General features: G+C 64.8%; 1 protein-coding gene across 1 annotated transcript; it reads right to left on the bottom strand.

The window, feature by feature from the left end:
• Positions 1 to 345: 345 nt before the first annotated feature.
• LOC309413791 (transducin-like enhancer protein 1) lies at positions 346 to 13,836 on the bottom strand (the record flags this gene model as incomplete). Its single annotated transcript, XM_082011001.1, has 20 exons — positions 346 to 1,595; positions 1,839 to 1,915; positions 2,281 to 2,431; positions 2,512 to 2,659; positions 2,905 to 3,152; positions 4,328 to 4,577; positions 4,820 to 4,896; positions 4,971 to 5,155; positions 5,244 to 5,373; positions 5,692 to 5,847; positions 6,120 to 6,164; positions 6,316 to 6,420; positions 6,784 to 6,800; positions 7,273 to 7,468; positions 8,116 to 8,190; positions 8,388 to 8,450; positions 11,728 to 11,772; positions 12,266 to 12,329; positions 13,026 to 13,174; positions 13,813 to 13,836. The coding sequence occupies 20 exons, from the start codon at positions 13,834 to 13,836 to the stop codon at positions 1,488 to 1,490; spliced, it is 2,313 nt and encodes a 770-aa protein (XP_081867127.1). The 3' UTR covers positions 346 to 1,487.
• Positions 13,837 to 23,684: the final 9,848 nt, after the last annotated feature.

The raw sequence follows: 23,684 nt of genomic DNA, 5'->3' as shown, positions 1-23,684 counted from the left end.
GAGGTGCAGGGAGCTGGGAGGGCGGTGGTGGGTGGCAAGACAACGCCAAGAGTGACCGAGACAGCGTTGCTCCTGAAATACTGCTACTGATTTAATGGCACCCATTCTCTGCTGCAGAAGCAGCTGTAAATTATCAGTAAGGAAATGTAGTTAACTGTGTTTTCAATCCCTTACTAATAAAAAGGAAGAACAGTGTGATGGGTCTGATCTCACTGCAGGACCAAGGAGCTGACCACCAGCCCCAGATCCGCTGCAGCTGTGCCCACAGAGCCGGGGCATCAGTTGGGGCGCAGGACCCCGTGGCAGGGGGGAACAGAAGCAGGAGCTGTTCCCATTGCTACGGAGCAAGGGGCACCTTGGCTGTGGCTTCCCCAGCCAGCACTGCCACAGGCTGGGCTGCGAAGGGGAGCTGGGGGTCCAGGAGAGGACCCCACCCTCGCAGCCAGGATAGGCTGCTCACCTGCCCGCAGTGCTGCAACTGCAGCCCCGGGCTGGACGCAGGGAGCTGTGCCTCAGGGCCAGCAGCACCGCAGCCACGCTGCAGCTGGCAGCGCCCTGCTTCCCTCCCAGCGCTCACCGTGGCCGCCGCTGGCGGGCAAGCTCCAGGGCTCTCGGCAACAGCCCTGCTTCCCCCGCTGCGGCGCCGGGGGGAAGGAAGTCCGATAAGCCAGCGCCGACTGCCACATCTCATTTCCTTTGAAAACCACTTCCTCTAGCGCTGAGACAGAGGCTGCTCCAGAGAGGGCACCGCACAGCAGCCGCTGCCAACTGTCCTTCCCCTCGTGGGCACGGCGCTGCAGCCCCAGGTTGCTCTCCACCGTGCACAGGACCGACGCAGGGCAGCACCGTAGAGAGGGGCAGCAAACCTGCCCCAATGCAGGAAAGGGGAAGGAGCAGCGAGCTGCAGCGGCCCAAGGGGACAGTGCTGCTGGTCTCACCCATCCTCACCTGTCTCCATGCCACAGCCACAGAGCACAAGGCTGCTGCCCAGGACAAGGCACAGCTGTGCTGTTTTGGTTTTATTATTAAATACACCCTAGGAGGCACAAAGGGAGATGAGGACAGAGGCCATCTTCCTCACCTGGCCCAGAGCCTTAACCAAAAAAAACCAACCCACATCAAAAAGTTAAAAACAAACAAACAAAAAAACCCTAAAAATGCCCAACAACCTCAGACCCTCCCATCCAACCACCCCAGTCCAGATGTAGAAACAAAACAACAAATAAAGAACAAAACAAGGAGAAAGTCCCCAGGAAATTCACTGCGAGCAGCAGCCGCCACCTCCCAGCCCAGCATGATGCCTGGCCGTGGTCCCGGGGCCACCTCCACCCGTCACCGCTCTTCTCCGGCTCGGATGTCCCAGCCACGGGCTGCACGTTCTTTGGGAAGTCAGCAGCAGGGCAGGTAGAGTCCACCCGTCCATCCACGTGGATGTGCACCTGTCCACTTGGCGTGGGCCCTCCCCGCAGTCGGCACCTCTCTCGCTCTCAGTAAATGACCTCGTAAACTGTAGCTTTCTTGTCCCCTGAGCCAGTCACAATGAACTGGTCATCCGTGGAGACATCACAGCTGAGGACAGAGGACGTTTCCTTCGACTGGAGAAAGGAGGGAAGAGGGGTAAGAGCAAGAAACAGCCCCAGAGCAAGGTCCTGGGTCCCATAACTCGGGGCCCTGAGTTGTGCCCAGGGCAGCTGGAGGGACAGATTTGTTTACGGGGCTTATTATGGCAAAGATACATTTACAGCTAGGTTGTACTGGGCAGTCCCAGCTGCGGGCAACCTCACCCAGAGGAACACCTCCCCACAGACCTGACCCCAGTGGCTGCACACACCCCACACCTGGAAGATGCTGGCTCCATAGGGCGTCCGCCAGGCGTTCAGCAGGTTGTCCTTCCCCGTGCTCACGAACCACTTCCCTGTGGGAGGAACAGAAGGGACAAAGAGCATCGTGTCACCAAACCAGGTCCACCCACTGGATTCCTGCAGCAAATTGTGCCTGGGTTGTGCAATACAAGGTGGGGACTGGAGGGCCATAATTCTGCCGCTTGTTAGCCAAGGTGCTGTTTCAAGGAACACAAAGGGGAGTCCTGGGACAACAGAGGTGAGAGTGCAGCCATGGGTGCTGCTCCAGGAGTGACTGACAACCACTCTCAGAGATACCACTAGCACCCACACAAGGCTGGCTACCGGAGCCAGTGCTTGCCCCCAGCGCAACGAGCCCTGGGACAAGTGGCCAGGGGAGGAGACTGCAGAATCAAGGGGCTGGGACAGGCATGCCTACCGCAGGAGGCAAATTTGAGGGAGAGGACACAGCTCTCGTGGAGGTGCAGCTGGTACTTGTCCGGTTTGGTCACGTGCAGGATCTCCACGTTGCTGCTCTCCATGCCCACCGCCAGCCACTCTCCTGTCGGGCAGTAGCCCAGGGAGAAGATCTGGGGGGAGACAGGGTCAGGCACCAGCATGGCAGGTCCCCGCTGGCCCCGTGGTGCTCCCCGCCGGCCCCAGCCCCTACCTGAGAGCTGAAGTCGTGCTGCTGCAGCTGACGCCCTTCCCGCAGGTCCCAGCACCGCACCGTGTTGTCCAGCCCCCCCGTCCACAGCTTGGTGCCATCGTTAGAGATGTCAATGCAGCTGGCACCATCCGTGTGGCCTTGAAACTGCCTGGGGAAGCGCGGGATGGAGAGGGCGAGGGCACAGCCCCCAGGGCTGCCGGCGCCGGCAGCACAGAGCATGGGCTGGGACAGCGCTCAGCAGTGAGGAGCAGGAGATCCCTGCTGCAAGGGCAGGGACTGTCCCACGGCCAGCGTTAGACAGCTGGGGAGAGGCGGGGACACCGTGGAGGGGCCTGAGTGATTCCTGGCCCAAAGAGCCCCAAGCAGCCCATGCTCCCCATGCCCTGGGCTCACCTGACCAGGGTCTGGTTCTGCAGGTCCCACACCACGATGTTGCCGTCGCTGCAGCAGGAGAAGCAGACTTTGGCGTCAGGGCTGATGGCCAGGGCGTAGCAGGCGGGGGCAGAGGAGGTGAGCTCGGCCTTGATGCGGGGCGTGGGGGCTGCCAGGTCCCAGATGGAGAGGGTGCTGGCCTCCCCCCCCACGATCAGGCTCCGGCCGTCAGGGAGCAGCTTACAGGAGCGGATGTAGTTGTCACGGTTCTGGGGTGCAGCAGGGAAGACCCCGTTAACCCCTTCCCCCCCAGCCTTTCTGCACACATCCCAGGCTGCCTGGTCACCCCAGGGCCAGCAGCTCATCCCAAGGGCAGGAACAGCAGCAGTGGGGCAGACCCACAGCCACCCTCCTAGGACAGCAGAGCTGGGGCAGGGGCAGCTGTGCAGCCCATTCTATCCCGTGCCCAGAGCCGTCACTCTGGCCAGCCCCCAGAGGAGCCCCTCGGTTCGTTACTGCACTGAACAGTTACTGAACAGCCTTGGGGACACTCTGACACCACCGTGTCCCTGCCAGCAGCTACACGACACACACAGCCAGTCCTGGAGGAGACAAGGGGCAGCTGGGGAGGCAACTCCAACAGGGCTGCAACAGCCCACAGCTCTGAGCACTAACACACCATTTTCCCCGCTGCTCCTGAATTTCTGATGCAGCTTGAAATTATCATGACTCAGTCATTTCCTTGTTTATGCATCTGTACCTTCAAGGTCAGCACTGTCCAGGAATAATATTTGTCAGGCTGCCCAGGCTGCAAGGCCAGCAAGTCGAGGAGAAGAATTGGGTTTGGGCTGTTCAAAGCAGGCACTGGGACTCCGATTCCAGCAGCCCATTTGAAAAAACCCTCAAAGAACACAGGTTAAAAATACTCTCAGGTGATGGCTGTGCCTCCAGCTTGGCTCTGGTGAGCTGCTGTGGACTGACAGTCCATTTCATTTATTTTTAAAAGAAATGGGAGTTCTCCCTCCAGCCAGACTCACACAAGCAAAAGCAGAAACAAGGACAAAGCTGAATCCAAGCGATGCTTCAGCCCATGCGACTCTGGCCCGTACAAAGCATCTGGCTGGGGGGGGTGACACCGGCAAACGTTTGTCTTGGGGCAGGCGCTGTCAGACAAAGCAGTGCCCAGGGGAGCGCGTGGGTGTAAAAGCCCTGCAATGGCTTGGGACACTCAGAACAAACGGGGTGGGGCAGGGGAGCACGCTGGCAGTGGGGAGCCACCATCCCTCCCCAGGGAGTTTCTAACCCCCACTTAGAAATGCACAGCGAGACTCTCCTTCGAACGCGTCATCGTTTTCAGATGCCCTTTGCATCCCTGAGGGGGACCCCAGACCTCATCTGCAGCAGAGCGCAGGGAAACAAGCCGTGCCAGAGCACCCGTCCTTACCAGGCAGTCGAGCTGAGCCACGGCCGTCTTGGCGCCCGGCTGCCCCACATCCCACACCTTCACACAGCCCTTGCCCCCGGTGTAGACATGTCGCGTGGAGTTGCTGATGGTGACAGCGCAGACCACCTCGCCGTGGGTCAGGGTGTGGAGCTGCCGCGCGTGGCGGGGGATGCCGGAGCCAATGAGGGCGTCGGGTGGGAAAGGGACCGGCTGCATCTGCCCGTCAGCGCTGACATGGAAGGAGTAGGCACTGGAAGAGAACAAAGCGGTGAGAACCATCCGAGGATCCCGTGCGGAAAGCAGCCGGAGCTGCATCGGACCCAGCAGGCCCGGCACCGGCCGCATGGTTTGGAGTCGGAGCCATGAGCCCGGTGAAGCCCGGCCGGGCACACAACAGCCGCTGCTCAGAACGGGGCCCCAACGAGCCGCGCTCCTGGCCCACCCGTGCCTCCCAGCTCAAGCCCTGCCGGACACCAGCACAGCCCCACTTACGGTTTCCCCGACGTCCCCACGTGCATGCCAGCCGCCAGCCCTGGGACGCGCATGTGGGGGTGCGGGTCGTAGCCGACCTGGAGGGGACAGCGGGTGAGAGCAGCTCGCGCCCGACGGCCCCCAGGGCACCGCGGAGAAGAGGCTCACGCACCAGCGGGGAGCGCCCGTAGCTGCCGGCTCCCACGGCGGCCGCAGCCCCATTGAGCTGCGGGGACATGAGGTGAAGGCTCGCGTAGGCGCCGCTCCCAGCCATGTCCCCGTTAACCGCAGGGTGGGCCATGCTGAAGGCGGCCGAGTAGGGGCTCTGCACTCCCAGCGGGTTCCTCAGGCCCAGGGCTGCTGGGGAGAGGTGGCATGAAGGGACGGGGCCCAGAGCCTGTCCTCGCCGAGCCGCCCGCCTGGGCCGCAGCGGGGCCAAGCTCACCCAGCGCGTCCATGGGGGCCTTGGTGGTGGCAGGGCGAAACTGCTGGGCACCGCTGGAGCCCGGGGCCGCAGCATCACTCTGCGAGGTGGGAGTGCTGGACTTCAGGCTGGGCGTCCCTGCCTTCTCCACCTGCCGGGAATAGAGCGGGGAGATCTGACGGCACGCTCCCACCCTGCTGGGGGTTCTCCTCAGGTCCCCCCCAGCGAGCGGGTCCCTGTGCCTCACCCCGACGACAGCCCAGCCAGCACTGCAGGGTATGCAGGATGGGACACGAGAGCGGATCTAATGGAGCAGGAGCCGTCCCTGTCCCCGCAGCACTGCCTTCACCCCGTGCGTTTGGAGGAGGTGGACCTGTGTCCAGCAGCTCTGCCAGCTGAGTCTGGGCAGGGGGGATGCAAGCACAACCCCTGAGCGAAGTGCCCCGGCTGCCCCACACAGCGCACATACCGTGGGTGCATCCTTGCTCCGAGACGGGGATGTGCTGCTTGAGGAGGCCATGGAGGTCGGGCTGAGTGGTACAGCCTCCTTCCTCCCCACTGGGACCTTCTCCACCCCATTCTCCCGGGACGAGTAGGAGTGGACGCTGTGTGGGGAAGAGGGGTCCTGGGGGCAGAGGGAAATCATCAGGCAGCAAAGCGGGCAGGAGCGTGGGGACATCCCAGGCCATAGTGAGCTGGTGGCTCGAGCAAGGGCCAGGCTGGGAGCCTGGATCCAGGGGCTCACCACTGCCACCGGCGAGGGCCAGTGAACACGACTCGGGGGTCCCGCTGCCACCTCCCCATGCTGCCCGCCTCTGCCTGAAACAGCCTGTTAGCCCCCCGACTCGGGCGGAGGGACAGGCAGAGCACGCCAACCCCAGCCCCCGGCACACTGACCTCATCCACCACCAAGTTGTCTTCGCTTTTGTCCGCGTCACTGCCCTGAAACGCAGGGGACGGTTGGAGCCAAAGGGGCTGAGGCTGCCCTCACTCCGGCCTGGGACGTGCCAGAGGTGCAGGCAGCTCCTCTCATCACCCCGCAAGAGGGAACAGGGATGCCCCAAGCCCCCCAGCCCCCTTTCCCCGTGCTTACATAGTCCGTAATGAAGTCCTTCTCCTCCACCTTCCTCTTCTTGCTGCTGCTCAGGTAGTCGGAGATGGCTCGTGCCCGCTCCCCGTTGGGCAGCGCCAGGGAGCTCTGGGCAGGGGGGACACAGCATTAGGGGCTGCGAGCCGCATGCCGGCTCCCAGAGCACGGAGGGCCCCAGTGAAGCCCCCTGTGCCGCCAGCTCAGGCTTCACCTCCTGCCGCAGGAGCGAAGAGGGGGATGCTGCTCGAGGGGGATGGCATGGTTTGCCCACATGACATGGGGAAGGGGTCCCATGGGGAGAACACTCACCCACCCACCCACTCTCGCCCGCACGGCTGTGCTGGCAGCCGGGCCTCGGCCAGGGAGCAGGACCCGAGGACCTGTCCCCTGCGCGGCCGCCTGCTCCCAGGGTCCCAGCCGGAGCCTGCGCAGCCAGAGGCAAATGGTGCAAGAGAAGAAAAAGGCACTTACGGGGCCAGGGTCTCGCTCTGTCGCCGTGGCAAGGTGGAGCAGCAGGAGAAGGAGGGAAGGAGGGACACGCTGTGCCACTGCCGAGAGCCCCCGGGAAAGCCGCCCACTCCTCCCGCAGGTACCAGGGTGCTCGTGGCAGGGCCGGGCCAGCACTACAGCAGCAGGGTGGTCCCAAGCCCCCACCCAGGGATGACCCCCCCAAAGCCCACCCCACTGCCCTCCCAGGAGGTCCTGCTCAGCGGGGGACATTCCCCACCCAGACCCCTCCCATCCAGCAAGCTCCCCGCTCCACCAGCCTGGTCGGGAGCCCCGAGTCACAGACGAGCCGCTCCCACCCCAGCCCTGGACCCCATCCCAGGGAAGTGCCCGAGCAGGAAGGGCACGGGGAGCAGAGGCAGCCCCGGGGCCCAGCACCACCCGTCCCCAGCTTTGCCGGCTGCCAGGAGGTTCACACCAGAACCCGCTGGGCTCCTGTCCCCCCACGCTCACCCCTGGGCTCAGTGTCATGGACTCCTCGGTCGTCTTTGGCGAGGAGCTGGGCCTGAGCCCCCAGTGCCCCCGAGAGCGCCAGCAGCCCCGAGGCGCTGCCGATGCCTGCGAGGCCGGTGGGCTGCATCCCGGAGGGGTGGGGGGTCAGCGGGATGGGGGGAGCGTGGTGCGAGAGGTGCTGGGTCTGGAGCTGGTGCTGGAGAAGAGCAGGAGAGAGCAGAGCCGAAGGGCCATGTCAGCACGGCCGCTGGGCAAGCGGGGGGAAGAGGCTGCTCCTCCCCACCGGCAGCCCGGAGTCAGGCAGGGCACGGGGAGCTGGATGAGGGGGGCATGGCACGGTCCCAGGGTGCCCCCAGCCAAGCTGGGGGGGCCACCACGTCCCTCCCTCCTGCCACCTCCTCCCACCCTGCGACAGGAGCTACGGGGACAGGATGGGGGACCCTACCCGTACCCATAACCACCGTACCACTGCGGTCTTGAGGGAGTAACCGAGGTGTGGGGACTGTGGCAACCCCCGCCTCCACCCAGGCCATAGGGCATCAGGACACGGTGACACGCACCAGCCATCGTCCCCGCACCCTGCTTTGACACCACTTGCAGCAGCAGCATCTCTTCCACCCCGAGTACGGCTGGCAGCCGCCCAAACCAGCCTGGCTTTCCCCCCTCCTCCCAACCCTGACTCAGGCACGGGTGGGAGAAGGCGACGGCGGCAGGGCGCTGCAGCGGACCCCCACATGCTCAGGGTGGGACAGCTCTCCAGCCCAGGGAGGCACCATCCCCTGCAGGAGCCCAGCACCCCTGGCCAGGGGGTGGCAGGAAGGGGTGGGCAGAGGGTTGACGTACCCCGATCGCCGCGTTCAGGTCGGTCATAGTCACCTGCTTCGCACGCTCCACGGCCTGGACCACCTGCTGCTGGTGCTGCGGGGCGAGAAGAGCGCGTCAGCACCGGGCGATGCCGCTGCCAGCGCCGGCGGCACGCAGGGCTGCAGCAGTCTCATCTCTGTGGGGGACGGGGCGCAGCCAGCCTCCCAGCCCAGCCCAAAGCACGGGGCCTGGGTCCCCGAGCTCCCCGAAGGAGCTCTGCACGCCCAGTCAGGGCCCCGGGGCTCACCCACCTCCTGAGACAGGAACGGGATGAGCTGGGCGCAGATCACGTTGAGCCGCTTTGCGATCTCCGTCTGGCAGCGGAAGAAAGGCAGCGCCCGTCAGGGCAAGGGGCAGAGCTGCCCACGCCGCAGGAGACCCCTCGCGCCACGGGCACTCCCCAGGCGGGCAGGTGCCCCCTCCCCATCGCCACAGGGTGCTGGCGCTTGGCCTCAAGAGCTGCTGCTCAGCACCAAGGAGCAGAAACACCCCAGGGTGGGACCAGGAACGCTCTCCTTTTTAACGCCACCCTCTCCAAAAATATGAGCCCGGCGTCCTCCACCCCCGCCCTGAGAGTGCAGGGATAGCTCTGGCCTCCTCCCTGCCGGGGACGTGAAGCCTCATGGCCCGTGCCACCGAGGGCCACCCCCAGCAAGCCCCCAGCCGCGCAGGTCAGGGCCTTGGCCCCGGCAGGCTCCCCTCCGTGCAGCCTCCTGCTGCCACCGCAGCCGCTAATTGCCGCTCTCGCGGCCGCAGGAAGCCCTGGAGAGGTGCTTTCCTTACAGCTGCTGCTTTCCTGCAACACTCGAGTGCCACAGGCAATCGGGAGCGCCGAGCACGGCAGCGGCGCGGGGCGGGAGAGCAGCGGCATGCCGTGCCACGCTCCCGTCGCGCCCCACAGCCAGGGCAGGGCCCCCACCGGCCCCACGCGCACGTCCCGAGCTGGGGGGCGAGCACAGACGTTAAGCCATCCCACCCCACAGATACATGCCTGGGAGAACCCCCAGGGGCTGCAGGGTCCGGCTCCTGCCCCAGGCACCAGCGGGTGACAGCCAGGAGAGCAGACACGGCTCGAGGCAGCAGCGGAGACGCCCACGCTGCTCCTCGTGCAGAGCCGGGGACCCTGCCCCACCGCAGCCAGGAGAGGGGGCAGAGATCAGCAGCTCTCCCTAAACTCGGGGGTCCTCCGCTCCCGGACAGGCAGAGGATGAGGATGCCCCAGGCACAGGGGCTCCAGGTAAGGTGCCATCCCAAGCACCGAGGAGCTCCCTGCCCACCCCAGTGGGGAAGACGAAAGCATTATGGAGCCAGCACAGGGCTGAGAGGAGGAGGTTGAACCCAGACCCTCTTGTCAGCCTCAGGAGACCACCAGAGGCTGACGGGCCCCCACAGCCAGGGACTGAGCTGACTGCCCGATCTCCCTGCCGGACCTTGGGCACATCTCCCACGCCCAGCTGGCACCGGTGCTGCAGTGCCAAGGGCGAGGGGCCGCAGCGCTGCCCGGCCGGTGTGGGGACATAGACCCAGGGACACCCCATGCCACCCTCCAGAGCGGCCACCAACCCATTTTTGCCAGACCCACAGAGAGCAGAAACAGTCCAGTACCCGCCCTCGCTTCCCCTTCTGAGTAAAAAAAAAAAAAAAAAAAAAAAAGAGAGAGAAAGAAAAGAAAGAAGGGGAGGGGGGGCTAGGAGATTTGGCAGCCAACAGTTCTGGGAAGGATTTAGCTGTCTCCTGGGGCCAGCAGTGATGGATTCTCTTCCCTAATGCACTGATGGGCAGCAGCTCCTTGGGGAGAGCTGCCTCCAATTCACTCGCACTCGTTAATGTGCAATTTACTGGCACTTTAACGCTCTCAGCATGAAAAATGATCATGCTGTTTGCAGCCCCCCCAGCCACCAGCACCGTCACCTCCCCTCTGGCTCACGGTGAGCAAGTCCAAGGCCAGGCAGATTAGGGGAGGTGGTTTTATAAAAAGCTACAGGCCCCTTCCATGCCAAAAACAAAACAATAAAAAATTAACGTCTCCTGCTCGTTCCTGTCTTGAGCCTCCCCTGCCGAGCCTGGGGCTGCCTGGAGAGCTGCACCACCACAGCCAGCCCCCCAGCCCCCAGCCCCATTTCCCTCTAAACCAACCCAGGGCAAAACCACCCCACACCTCGGCGTTGCCGGTGCCCGCACCACGGAAGCTGGGTGCCCGGGGAGCCCCTGGGGGATGCCGGGCTGGGCACAGCGAGGAGGGAGGCAGCTCACCATGGCACCACCGGCCTCCGCCAGCGGCAACGGGACAAACGCTTCCTCAGGGGTGCCGGGGCAGCCGAGAGCGCTCAGGACCCCCGCCCACGCCCGTGCGCAGCGGCCATGGAGGAAGGGCCGGAGAGACGGCGACCCGATCTCCCAGCGGTGGCGATAACCCACGGCTCCCGCGCAGGCAGTTCCCATTTCTCACACAATGGCCGCTGGCTGTCGGAGCGGACTTACGGGCCCCTGTTAAAAGTGCAGACAGCTCGCTGGCAGGCGGCCAGCGGCACCTGGGACCAGCAGAAAACACGAGCCTGCAAGGGGCCGGGGGAGAACCGGCAGCCGGATGAGAGGAGCACGCAGCCGTCCGGGCCCTCGGCATCGCCCCTCGCAAGGGCTGCTTCACGCCTCCCTCTCCGCCAGCTTCGCGCGGGGATGGCGGCACAGGGCAGGGCGCACCACGGGAGCGACGGAAACACCCGCTCGGCGGGCACGAAGCCGGCAAGAGCGGCCGTCGGCCTGCCCTGCGCCGGGGGCCGGCACCCCCGCGCTGCCCGCCCCAGCCGGCTCCCGCGCAACAGTTGGCGCAGGCAGCGGCGCGGCGCGGGGCGGGAAGGAAGGAGGACGCGGCTGCAGCACGCCCCGCCAGGCTCCTCCACAGCCTCTTTAAAAATAGATGAGAAGAAACCTTCTGTCTCCGAGCAGCTGGTGACCCTGAGCGAGGCGCAGCGGGAGAAGGAGAGGGAGGGAGGGGAGGCAGCGAGGGGGGATGTGCAGCCCCAAGCCCCTGGGGAGCGCACCCCACGCCCACGCCCCAGCTCCCTCCGCCCCAGCTCAGGATGCTCCTCGGCCCGGCCCCGGGGCCAGCTGGCACCGGACACTCGCAAAGGCAGCGAGCCGGTGCCCGTCACCCTGCCGCGACGCTGCAGCACCCCTCGCCCTACAGCGGCCCATCTCCTCCACGACGGTCCCCAAGCGGACGCTCACAACCGGCACGAGCAGCCGTGCAAGCACAAGTCCTCCTCCACTGCTCTCTCCCCGCCGCAACCAGCACGTCGCAGCCCCGCCAGGAACGCGCACCCCGAACCCAGCGAGCAAACGGCAGCTCACAACGTGTGCGGAGAGCTGAGGAGACAGGCCGAGGCCGTGACGCAGGGTGGGCAGAGCTCCCAAAGCACAGAGAAGGGTGTGCGTCCCCCCACAAGTACAGCCTTCCCGGGGCTACGTCAGGGAGCAGTTTCCCATGTTTTCCGTGGGAAGGGACGATCCCGAAGGGCACACATGGCAAGGCAGGGAGGGGCAGCAGGGACAGGGGAGCTGGGACAATGCTCCCATCCCACCCAGACTCACCTGTTTGTGCATCTCGATGTTCAGGCCGTAGGACATCTCGTAGTACTGCAAGGGAGAGAAGGCAGCATCAGCACAGCTGGGGAGCCCAGGGCGAATCGCAACCGGAAAGTCCTCTCTGGTGCTGGCGTGCAGGGTCAGCCCAGCCACGAACGTCCGCGCTGTGGCCAGGCCAGGAGAACACGGTCCCCAGCTCCTTGCCCGGGAGCAGAGGTCCCTCTGGCACACAGCCGCAGCCCACAGAACAGACATGGTCCTCCCGGGGCTCCTGCTCATTGCCCGCAGGAAAGGAGACAACGTGCATGGAAGCGGCTTCACCACCACCCCGCCACCGCGAGCTGCGGCAGCAAGCCCTGCACAGCCACCACGGCTCGTTTCAGGGAAAAGCAGACAACAACAGCCACAGGAACCGGATCTCAGGGCCTGGCCACACAACCCAAATGCAAAAGGAAGCCAAAGCATCCCAGCGCTGTGTGTCCTTTGATGGTTCAGAGGAGACACCCCCCCATTGCCCTCCTCCTTTCAGGTACAGCTCACTAACCATGACATAATGACGCTGGATTTCTGTTTTTTCTGTTGCCAGCTTTTCACATTCTAACTTCAAGCTGTAAAAATAAAGAGAAGAAAGAGAGAGGGAGGAAGAGAGAGGGAGAGACCCCCCGGTCCCCCCACAGACAAGATCTCCCGGGCTGGACAGAGCACAAGCCCTCCCAGTGCACCATGTGCTTCAGCCTCCTGCTCTCTGATTCAATCCTGTCTCCCAGCACAAGCCAAGAAAACCACCTGAAAGAGGGTGGGAAGGGGCTGATAAAGAGGAGGATGGACAGCAAAGGGATCTAGGCTTCAGGGAGCAATCTGCACGGAATTTTAACCCCCTCCTCAGCATCTGCTTCCCAAATGGAGCGAGCTGCAAAGCCAAGCTGCATTTCAAACCTTGCTCTGCCCAGCAGCGTGCAGGGAAGGGGAGGTGATCCTGGGCAGCAGCAGAGGGGATCAGAGGGACTCCAGGTCTGCTAAGTGACAGCTCCAGCTCAGCCCAGAAGCCGGGCCCTGAAAGCCAGCACCCTCATCCCAGGGCTTTTGGCAGGAGGCGGCCGAGTTTCCCTCCCAGCGTCCTTTCAAGCTACCAGGGTGGTGCCTGGCACAGCCGTCATCCAGACGGACCAGGGCCCACAGCAGCACAGGACAGCACTTCCCGCCAGCCCACGCCGATGCCCGGTGCCGAGGGGGAGCCCACCTCTCACCAGTGCCAGTTAAGTGCCCAGCGCCTTGCTGGCATGTGAGCTCTGGCAGCTTCTCACCTGTGGTATTGGTTCTGCAGGAACTGGAATTCCTCCTTGATGCGGTCCAAGGTCTCTGGGTAAGTCAGCTTGAGGGACTGGGGGGTGCTGGGGATGGCACTGGCAGCAACAGCGGCTCCCGAGGCAGCAGAGGGTGCCTGGAGATGGGCCTAGGCAGAGGAGGGGACCCCCGGGGTCACTGCTGCTGGCCCGGCGAGGCTCACGAGTCCCCTGGGGTTTCCTACACCCGGGGAAGAGGCTACGGGCACGTCTGGGAGAGCAGCACATGGAGGAGGCAGCAGAAAGAGTTATTGCAGAGGAAACTGGTTACGGCCAAGCACCGAGGGCAATCGTTCTCCACCTTTTCAGCATCGGTTCAGCCACTGAGCCAGAAGAGGAGGATTGATGACGACGGATGGCACAGAGCATACAGCTCCCGACCCTCCCGCCCAGCCCTGCCAGCGGGGCTCGGTCCTCGCCCGCGTACCACGCAGCAGAGCTTCCTGCCCGCTCATCACTGGTCCCACGGTCATGCCCTGACTGCAATCCAGCTTCCAGCGTGCCGTAAAACCCAAATCCCTCTAGCTCTGGGGCTCAGCATCAGTTTGGAAAGAGCCACAACACTCCTGGCCACGTTACACGCCGTTGACACAGCTTTCCAGGCCAATGCCGACACCTCCCCGTGGCGCGAGGTGGGCAGAGGACTCGGTTTGGGGCGCAGGCCCTGGCCAAGGGCCAGGCCAGCACAGCTGCCGCAGCACCGAGTGCTCGCCCGTGGCCTGGAGGGGACGAGGCCAAAGCCGCTCACCGGGGGCCGGTTCTGCGGAAACATCTTTGCCACCACACAGGCCCAGGATCCCTCTCGCCGCTCCGGGCCCCACCGCAGGTTCAGTACGGGGGGCTGGGGACGCTTCGCAGCTCCGGATCAGGCCCTGAGAGAGAGGCGGGGAGTCACTGCCCAGCGCTGCCCGCTCACGCAGCCGGACGGGCCGCGGGGCCCTGCGGGAGCCACAGCGGAGCAGGGCAGCACCCCGGGGCACCGGCCCCACCCGCAGCTCTCCCGCGGCCGCCGAGACCCGGCACCCGGCACCCGAGCCCCGGCCGAGCCGCTCCACATCCCCGCGGGGCCCCGGGGCTCCTTCCGGGCGCCGCAGGACCCCCCCACCGGCTCCCCGCCCTCCGCGCGGGCTCCACCGCCCCCGGCACGGCCCAGGCCCGCGCCCCCCCGCGCCGCGCAGACAATGGCCCCGCCGCCGCCCGCAGCAGGTACGGCCGCGGGGAGGGACCGGCCTCGCCGCCGCTCCAGCCCCGAGCGGGGCCGGACCCCGCCCTGCGGGAGTCCCGGAGCGGGCCCGGACCGGCGCGGCGGAGACCGAACCGGAGCGGCGCGGGACGGGACTCACCGCGCTGCTGGCCCTGGCCCCGGCCCCGGGAGGGCCGGGCCGGGCCGGGCCGAGCTACACTGCGCCGAGCCGAACGGCACCGGGCCAAACTGCGCCGCGCCGCGCCGCACCGGACCGGCACCCCCGCCCCGCCCCGCCCCGCCCCGCCCCGCCCGCCGCGGCGGCCGCGCTGCGGAGCGCGATCAATGAACGAGCGCCAGCGCCAGCTCCACGTGGGGCCTGGCCCGTGCGGGCAATCGGCCCGGCCGCCAGCCAATGGCAGCGCCGCCGGAGCGGCTCGCCCCACGTGGGGCGCGCGGAGCTGCCTTCCCATTGGCCAGCCGGGCCGGCGGCCGCGGAAGGTGTCAATCTGGGAGGCCGAGCAGCCAAAGCAGAGGCGGCGCGGGCGGGGAGCGGCGCTTAACCCGCGCGGTGCCGGTGACCCGCGCGGGGCCGGTAACCGCGCGGGGCCGGTAACCGCGCGGGGCCGGTGACACGTGAGGTGCCGGACGGGCGGGGGCACACCCAGCCCCCCCCCGCGGGCTCGGCTCGCTGCCGGGGCGCGGACCCCCGGCCGGCGGGGCGCGGCCCCTGCCAGCCCCGCGGCGGGACCCCCGGCACCGCAGCTTCTCCCGCAGAGCGGAGCCGCGAGCTCTGCGCCGCCCACGCTGCCACCACCCCTCCGCGGCCAGGCCGCGCTCTGCTTGGGGGGCTTTTTTCTAGCAAACACTAAACACAAGAAGTCGCCCACCCACCCCCACCCTTTGCTTTTTTAAGCAAGAAAAGGAACGAAACGAGACCCGAAATCCTCGCCGGGGCTGCCGGCCTCCAGCCAGAATTCCCTGCGCCACGCGATGGCGGGGAGCGGCAGCACCCCCTGCCCCGACCGCTCGGGGCGCCGGCCTTCCCGCTCCACGTTAGGGACCCCCCCCGCATCGCCCCGCCTGCCGGCAAAGGGGTCTGGCACCCGCCGGGCCCAGCTGCGGGTCTGTGGCATCCCGACCCCCAGCTGCCCGCCAGCACCGGCGCCGCGGGACGGCTCTCCCCGGCCCCGGCGGCCCCGCGGGATGCTCCTCTGCGGGCCCGTGTCCCCTGGGAAATCTCAGGCACGGGCGGATTCCTGAGCCGGGGAAAGGGACCCCCACGCTGCCAGCCCACTGGCCCTACACCAGCCCCAGTGCCCCTGCCCAGCGCGGCCCAAGCGCCTCCCTAGAGCCCCCGTGTTTCCTGCCAACAGGCTGGGGTCCATACAGCCCACTGGCTTTTTCTTGTGGGTTTTCTGGTATTTTTCTCCTTTCAGGGAGATCATTTGTTGTTCGACATTTTCTGCTGCCTGCAGGTCAATCCGGGCTTACGCAGAGCAGGAAATAAAACATTGGAGGAGCAGCAGCTGCGAGGGGGTCAGCCTCTGCTCCTGTTTAACCTTAATCCACCAGCATGCCCAGCCCCTTTCCTCCCCACCACAGCTCCCTGCTCTTGCTCCCATCGCCGTCCAGGAAGGCCGCGACACCCTCGGCCTGTGGGACGGACCCATCCTCACACCAGAGCGCACGGACACAGGCTTTCCAGGATGATCAAAGCGAGGACTCTGAGCAGAAAGCAAAGCAAACCCAGACACTTCCCCAGCCCCTTTTCCTTTGCCCAGATGGTGTTTGTCCAGAGAGACATCAGCCCTGGACACTCTCAGAATTAAAATTTGCTGTTAAACGTGCCTCTTAAATTACCTGAGTGTGGCATCTGCACAGCCTTCCTGCACCCAAGGGCGACGGTGTTTAAGGGCTCACATCTGCAGATTGCCTAGAGCAGGGACAGCACAAGTCTCAGCATTTGCAACAAGAGGGGAAAAATCCAACACAACGCAAATTATCCCAAAATGTATACACAGAGACACCGCCGCACACATAAACACAGGCATGCACGAGTCAGGAAACAAACGGCCTAATGGGGAGGAACAGCAACAACTGAAATGTCAAAGTTTGATATGATTTTCATGTTTGGTTTATTTTGCAGCCATTTTGCATCTCCAGGACGCCCCTGTGATCGCAGACCTGCTCTGGATGAGATGTGTCTGGGGAGGTGGGTTTGAACTTACTTTTGCCTCTGCTCCCCATTACCATTGCACCAGAGCGTGTGGCCGCTCACGCCGGTTCCTAACGTGCCGCGGGGCAGTGCTGGCAGGGTACACAGTGGGGGAACGAGAGCCTGTCCTCAGGGATGACAAGTTGCCTCCAGACCCTGGTAGAAAAGAACAATCATAGTAACCTCAACAAAACCACTGAAATAGAGTATGACTGAGCAAAGGCCACCCTGCATGTGCCCAGAGGGCTCAGGAGTCCCAGAGCGATGGACTACGCTGTCCCCTTGGGCCGTGAGCAGGGTTTTCCAGCCATGAACCAGGTCCTGCTGGCTTCACAGAGCCAGGGACCACCCCCAGTCCCTCCCACGGGAAGCCCAAGCCATTTCGCCTCATCTGTCCCCCCAGCAGTCCCAGCATTTTCTGAGAGCAGCTGTGGTCTTAGGTGGGAGTTCTCCCACTATCCAGCTCTGCCAAGGGCAGCCACGGAGGAAGATCCCCTCTCTGGAGCTGGAAAGGTCTGGGGATGCCCCTGCCCTCACTGCACCCGCTCTTGGCCTCCAGAGACCTGTGGGGTTTGTCCTCTGTGGAGGGGGGTGCTGGGGCTGGGGAGGGAGAGCAGCAGAAGAGCGGTCTCCCAGCCTTTATTGTATTTTAAAATGTAATAACAGCACGATGTCTATTTTCGTAGACGGAACAGATAATTTCTGGAAGAGGGCCATAAATCTCAAAGGGAGGGGAAATAATTTGGCCAAGGTTGTGTTAAGGCAGCAAGAGTGTAAAAGGGAAAAATACTAAAATAACAGCAAAAAAAGCAGTTGAGTGCTGGACTGACACACCATCCCCACCCCAAGCCCCCTCCCCAGCCTGGGAACCCCATCCCCTCTGCCCTGCCAGTCCCTGCCCTGCTGCCCTGCCGCTTCCCAGCATCACCCCATGGGGCTGAGGGGGCTGAGACGGGGCCGAGGGGCTGGCTGGGTGAGAGAGGCCAAAGGAGCAGAGGTGAACACAGACCCCAACGAGCGGCTCCCTGCAGGACCCCGGTGCCCTTCCTCTCAGGCAGCCCCTTCTTGCAGCCCCCTCGAGTCCCTCTCCCCTGGCTGCAGAGACCCCACACGCCGCGCGGTGCTTGGGGAGCCCTCAGGCGTGCCGGGGCGCGGGACCAGGGCAGGCTCGTGGCCCTGCGTGCTGGGGGGGATGATGTGCTCGAGGTAGCGCTGGGCTGTCACGGGGGGAACTGCCCCCCCCCCCAGCTGCACCGTTCCCCCACGTGAGACGAGAGAGCACGATGGCAGCAGAGCTGGACAACGCCATTGCAGCGCTGCCGAGGAAGACAACAAAGCCACTGGCAGAACCCCCTGCCCTGCCCCTGCCGTCTCTCTTGTCCTCGCCTGCTCCCAGCCAGACAGCGGCCCCTCTATCCCGTCCCGGGCCTGGGTGCCGGGGCTCTGACAACACCATCCATCACTGCTGGCTGCCTGCGCCGGCCACCCGGCGTGGAGGCAGAGTGGGCAGGGGAGAGGCGCAGGCTTGGCAGGGCCAGACCGGCTCATGCCATGCGAGCAGGGATGGCTCAGCGAGTGCGGGAGGGCCAGGGCCAGCAGGGCTGGACCAGCGCCGAGAGGCAACCGAATGCCTGCCAGGGACCACTCAGCTTGGCCCAGGGCACATCTGTGAAGGGAGGAAAGGGAGAAACCGCTGCAGCTGAGCGGGTGCCTGGTGCTGCCTGGGCCTGCAGCCGCGGAGGGGCCCAGGTCTGCCAGGTCTGGGCAGGGACCACCCTCCTCCCACAGCCTGCAATGCACAGGGTCTGTGTGCCTTGGGAAGCTGAGGTCAAGCGGGGTAGGGGCCAGAGGCATGGGGCAGAGCGTTGGAGGGGCAGACGGGGGTAAGGAGATCCTGAGGCATAGGCTGAACATTTGTCCGAGGCTTTGGAGTGGGTCGTTTGTCCAGCAGCCAGCTCTCACGCAGCAGCTCTGAGAGGCAGAGGCGGGCTGGCAGCAGGGTGATCCCTGCCATGGCAGAGAGGGACCTGCAGCCCCTGACACCTGCAGGTGTCCCGCTCGCGGTGGCCTCGCAGGGCAGCTCCTGTTTGGTGGGAATGTCACGGTAGGAGCAGGGAAGGAAAGGACCACAGGAATACCCACCTCATTCACTGTTGCGTGAGTGGTGATGAGGAAGAGCCAGGGCCGGAGGGGAAGGGCCAGCCATCCTGCAACAGAGCTGGCACTCAGCAGCCCCGTGCTTCCAGAGAGCACGTCCCTGGCAGCGCCACATCTCCTCACGGCTCCTGGCAAGCAGCGGAAAACAAACTGCTGCTCGTACCCTCTGGCTGCTTCTCCAGGCTTGGCTGCCAGCTCCTCCGTGCCAGAGCAGCTCTAGCAGGGCTGGGGTTACGTGGTGGGGAGGGCTCCCGGCAGTGCCTGCTGCCCCAGCCACTTGCTCTGCCGAGGGGCATCCCCAGCCAGCTCCAACCCCTGTGCCAGGGCCAAAAGCAGGAGGACCCTGCATGCTCCAGTGGGATGGGGCACCAGCTTCGGACAGGCTCTTGCCTGGCTGCTCTAATGAGAAAGAGGCATCATTTACCAGCCTCCCATGGGAGGGCTTTCCCCTTCTCGTTTCCTCCTTCTTTTGCTATTTCTTCTGTAGCCACCTCCTTCCCTACTCAGTGAGATCAAAGGAGTCTGTGGCACTGGGCGCATTTCATAGGAATGGTCGATTAAAGGGTGTGGAGGGAGGCGGCACTGATGGGATCGGAGAAGGAGAAGGAGAAGGAGAAGGGAGGCTGGAGGAAGCACCCGGGCTCCGTGCAGGGTCCCGGCAGGACGGGACGGGCAGTGCGAGGGGGGAGCGGGGGACACCGGGGCGGGGGCGGCGGCCCTGCGGTGCTGCCGGGGGCTCCTTCGGCCGTGCCCCCCAGGGGCCCGGCAGCCCCGGGCCTCCCCAGGCAGCGCCCGGGAGAGGAGCCGACGCCGCGGGCACCGGCGGCTCCGGGCGCGGCGGCCGGGGCGGCGGAAGGGCTGGGGCCGCCGGGGCGGCTCCGCCGGGCTCTTGCTGCCCTCTGCCGCCGGCCGCCGCGCCCCGGCGCTGAGCACGGTGCGGCCGGTGCCCCGCGGGTCCGGCGGCTCTGACCCAGCGCGTGAGCGTGGGGCGGCGTGGGGCACCGGGCGCCGCGGGGCAGCGGGGTGGGACGGGGCCGGCTCCCGCTCCCCGGGGAACGCGGGGGCTGCTGCCGGGGGCTGCTGCTGGGGGCATGGGCCGCTCGGGGCGGCCGGGCCAGGCACCAGCGCCTCACTCGCAACCGCCCTGGGCCCCCCAGCGCCCGCGGGCCACGCTAGGCAGCACTGCCGCCCCCGGATGCCACGGCCTGGGGGCCCTGGCAGCTTCGCCCTCGCCACGCTGAAGAGAGAGGCCCGCACGACGTGGCAGCCTCCCCCGGCGCCACTTCCCCCCGGGCTGCGCTCCGGCAGGGAGCTGCAAACATCCCCACCCGAAGGTGCGACCCACCTCACCCGCGGGCACCGGTCCCCTCCCAGTGCGTCCCCGAGCAGGGGCCACCTCGCACCCCCCCAGCCACAGGCTCGTCTGGTGGCAGCCTCCTCCCGCGGCTGCCGGCCAGGGAAGGGGATGTTTAGGGGATGAGTAACATCCTTCCTGGCAAGGACTCTGCCCGCTCCTGGAAGCGTGCTGCGGGCACCGGGAAGCTCAGCCCCTTCGCCTGCCTCTTGCCCCTATCAGCTGGGGAAAGAAGCCAAGAGCAGGAAGAAACCTGGGGATGGGGCCAGGGCAAACGAACCCAGACGAAGCCTTGTTGAATTGGCAGGAGTCGTCCCAGGTGCCAAGGAGAGGGGAGGGAGGATGCTGCGTGGCACGGCAGGAGGCAGCCAGGAGGCACAGGTTGGGGGAGGCAGCCCAGGCCCCCTCCGGAGCGGGGCTGGAAGCCAAAGCCTGGCTGAGTGCTGCCAGAAGCAGCTTATTTTGGAAAGGAGGCGTCTTGGCTGAGCACTTGGTGCATGGAGCTGCTGACCCTGGGGAACAGGATGGCTCTCAGAGCAGTTCCCAGCCATGCCTCGTGGGCCAACGCTGCATGGCTTCAGCCTGCAGCTGGATCTGCCCAAGCACAACCAGGACTGGCTCCCTAACTCCTGAGTCACCCACTGCAAAGGGGTTTGGACACCCCAGTCACAAGCCAGCACAATGCCCAGGGCCACAACTCACCCTGAATGCAAGAGGAGCTGCCTGGGAACCACCGAGCAAGATGCACAGAGCTCTTGCCAGCTCTGACCCACGGGGCTTGATACAACCTCAAGCCTCGAATGAGGAAAGCAAGGCACACAAGCTGGTGGGGGAACACTTAACCCCACCACCAGACCCTGCTCCCCGAGCCTCAGCTCCCAAGAGTGGTACCAGCCCTGCTATGCCAGCCCAGACCCTCCCGGTGCTCAGACCAGGGCAGTCCCGTCACGGGCAGCAAGCTCTGGCCCGGAGCTGGAGCAGCGCTGGCAGCATGCCACGGCATTCAGCCATGACCAGGGCTAGCAAAGCTGGGAGGGATTGCAGACTTTGCAGCAGAAACTGGACCTGCTTCACTTTCCCCAGTGCCCTGCTGGCATCCATGGGGCAGCTCCCTGCCAGCAATCCCCATCCTTCCAGAGAGGGGCCAAGAGCACACGCAAGGCACGGGCTGGCTGCAGCTCACACAGCCCCTCACTGTGTCCAGAAACAGCTTGGGACCTCCCTCCAACTGCAGGTTACTCATGGCTTGGCATGCCATGAATTTGGTCGGGTCTCAGCCTCTTTCCTGCACAGGGCCTTGGCTGTGAACAGGCAGGCAGCCACGTCCACCTGGGGAAGGAGCAGCCGAGCTCACCGCCGTGCACCAGGCTGCCCTGCCCTTCGGAGCCGCACACTGCAGCATTGTGGCCCAGCTGGTTTTTCCAGAGATGCATCCAAGGGGCGAAATCAGATCTCAAGGGAAGGGAGCAGGCACGTTCCTCGCTGCACAGAGGAGCTGTCAAGGCAATGCCAGGAACTGGGGCAGCTGCTGGGCACCGCAGCCTGGACACAGGAAAACTGAGCAGACAAGCTCCCGAACCTGGGCTGGGCCTCGCTGCCCCCAACTCCAGACACTGCTGCTCCATTACAGACCTTTACAAACTCTGCAGCAGAGACGCCCTGCCCTTGCACTTCCCGCCAGCTTTGTTTTACACCATCAGATATTAAACAACCAGCCCGGAGGGCTGGGACAGGGGGAAGGACCCTGCTGGGGGACCGGGGAAGGGCTTGCGGGAAGAAAGCTCTCAAAGGAAAACAGAAAAGCAGCGTGTGGTGAGGGAGTTCCCTCCACGCAGGGAAGGTATTTTTGGTCAGGGCTTGTCTAGACTGGAGTAACCCACACTGCGTAAGCACATCGACACCACGCAGCAAGCCCGGGGCGTGCAGGGCGCCTGCCGTTCCCGGCCAGGACAGACGAGGCTGCACTGACCAAGGGTGGGCAGGAGGCCCTGGAGACAGAGCTGACCCCAGGACCGGCCATCCCACCCCCCGAGGGACTGGGGTCACACCGGGTGCTCCTTGGTACCCTGCAGAGCCCAGGATGTGCCCAGACGAAGGGAGCTTCCAAGAGCCAGGGCTCTGGGGGTCCAGCCAGGGTTCCGTGTGACACATGAGCAGCTCTGCCCACCTCTGGCAAGGTGCAGGCAGGACCCAAGTGGCCCCAAGCACTGTGGGCAGAGCTGGGATGCCCCTGTCTTGACCTGGACCCCAGAACTGGGCAGGGCTGTTTGCTGACACTCTGGGCAACTCAGTGGAACGGACACAGCCCCGGCTGACCCTTGAGCCTGGTCCTGCTAGGGCACGGCCAGGGTGCTGCCATCCAGTGCCCCCCCAGCTCCCCAGCAGGGCGCAGAGCCCCGTGCCCCCCCCAGCTCGCCAGCCCAGGGCCACTGCCTGTCCCTGCCCAGCCCCTCCCGGGGCAGGAGGGAGGCAGGGTGGCTGCGCCGATGCTCCCTCATCACCCTGCCTTCCCTCAGTTCCGGCTGCTGGAGGAGCCAAGGGAGCTGCAGGCACAAAACGTCACTTTTTCCAAGAGCTTCTCCCCGCCTTCCCTTCCCCCTCGCCGAGTCTGGCCACGGGAACGCAGGAGGCTCCCAGGGTCAGGGCGAAGGCAGCACAGGGACAGGACACAGCCGGGACCCTGTGCTGGCCACAGCTCTTCCCACCTCCCAAAAGCAGTGTTTTACAGGCAGTGTGGGCAGGAGTGCCTGGCCAGCCCCATCTCTGCTGGGGCTTCCTCCCACGGGAAGATGCATCAGCCCTTCACTGTCCCACGGACCCTGGTCAGGCTCAGCCTTCCCGGTGCAACTGGGAGAGGGGCTTGGCAGCCCTGACAGTTGCCCTGCTCCCCGCTACGCCCAGCAAACCTCCCTGCTCGCAAGGGGCTCCAGACTCCTTTCCCTTGGAAAAGGAAACCCTAAACACTTAAGCCCATCCACTCCAAGGCCAGGAGCATCCATGGAGTAAGAGAACAGGCTTGACACAGACATTCTTTAAGGATGATCTAATTTAAAAAACACATTTTTATAAAAACACATCATAATGAAAATGCATGTAGTTGAAAAAGAGGCCCACAGTGCTCCAGTGCTGGAGGCAGCTGTGTGTCGGCGATGGGACTGCTCCGTGGCCCATTCCCCACCCTTCCAGGGCACTCAGAGTCCTGCATCCAGCTCCACATCCCCATTTATTTTCCTTTACCACAGAAAGCTTCTCCCCTTCCCCCCCGCACCCCCTAAAGCATCAGCTGAAGCTGCAGGAGAGACAAAGGCTCGAGCATCTCCCGCACCCCAAGCCAGGCACAAAGCAGGCAGGGTGCAAGAAGCTCTCGCTTCCAGCGCTGTGGCATCAGGCACCACCGGAGAAAAGCCTGCCTGCGCACCCTTTACTCACACCAGCTGCTGACGGCCAAGACTGCTTTTAAAGGTAATCAGGGAACAGAGAAGAGCTCTGGATTGCTTTAATCCTTTCCAAAAAAGTACTGCAAGCCCAGCAGCTGTCCTCCCTCCCCGTGCTTGTGAGGATTTGTACTCATAAGGCTGGATAATTTGACAGGGATAACACACACACTCAGCGCAGGCAACCTCAGACTTCCCGAGGAGTTTGCTCTTCACTTGGCGTGGTTTGCCAGCCCGATAAATCCATCCCTATGTGCCACCCTCCCCTCCCTTC

Source organism: Phaethon aethereus (assembly GCF_964289735.1).
Source record: "Phaethon aethereus genome assembly, chromosome: 26".
Lineage (NCBI taxonomy): Eukaryota > Metazoa > Chordata > Aves > Phaethontiformes > Phaethontidae > Phaethon > Phaethon aethereus.
The sequence above is the reverse complement of the archived record's forward strand: the minus strand, read 5'-3'. Positions and strand labels throughout refer to the sequence as shown.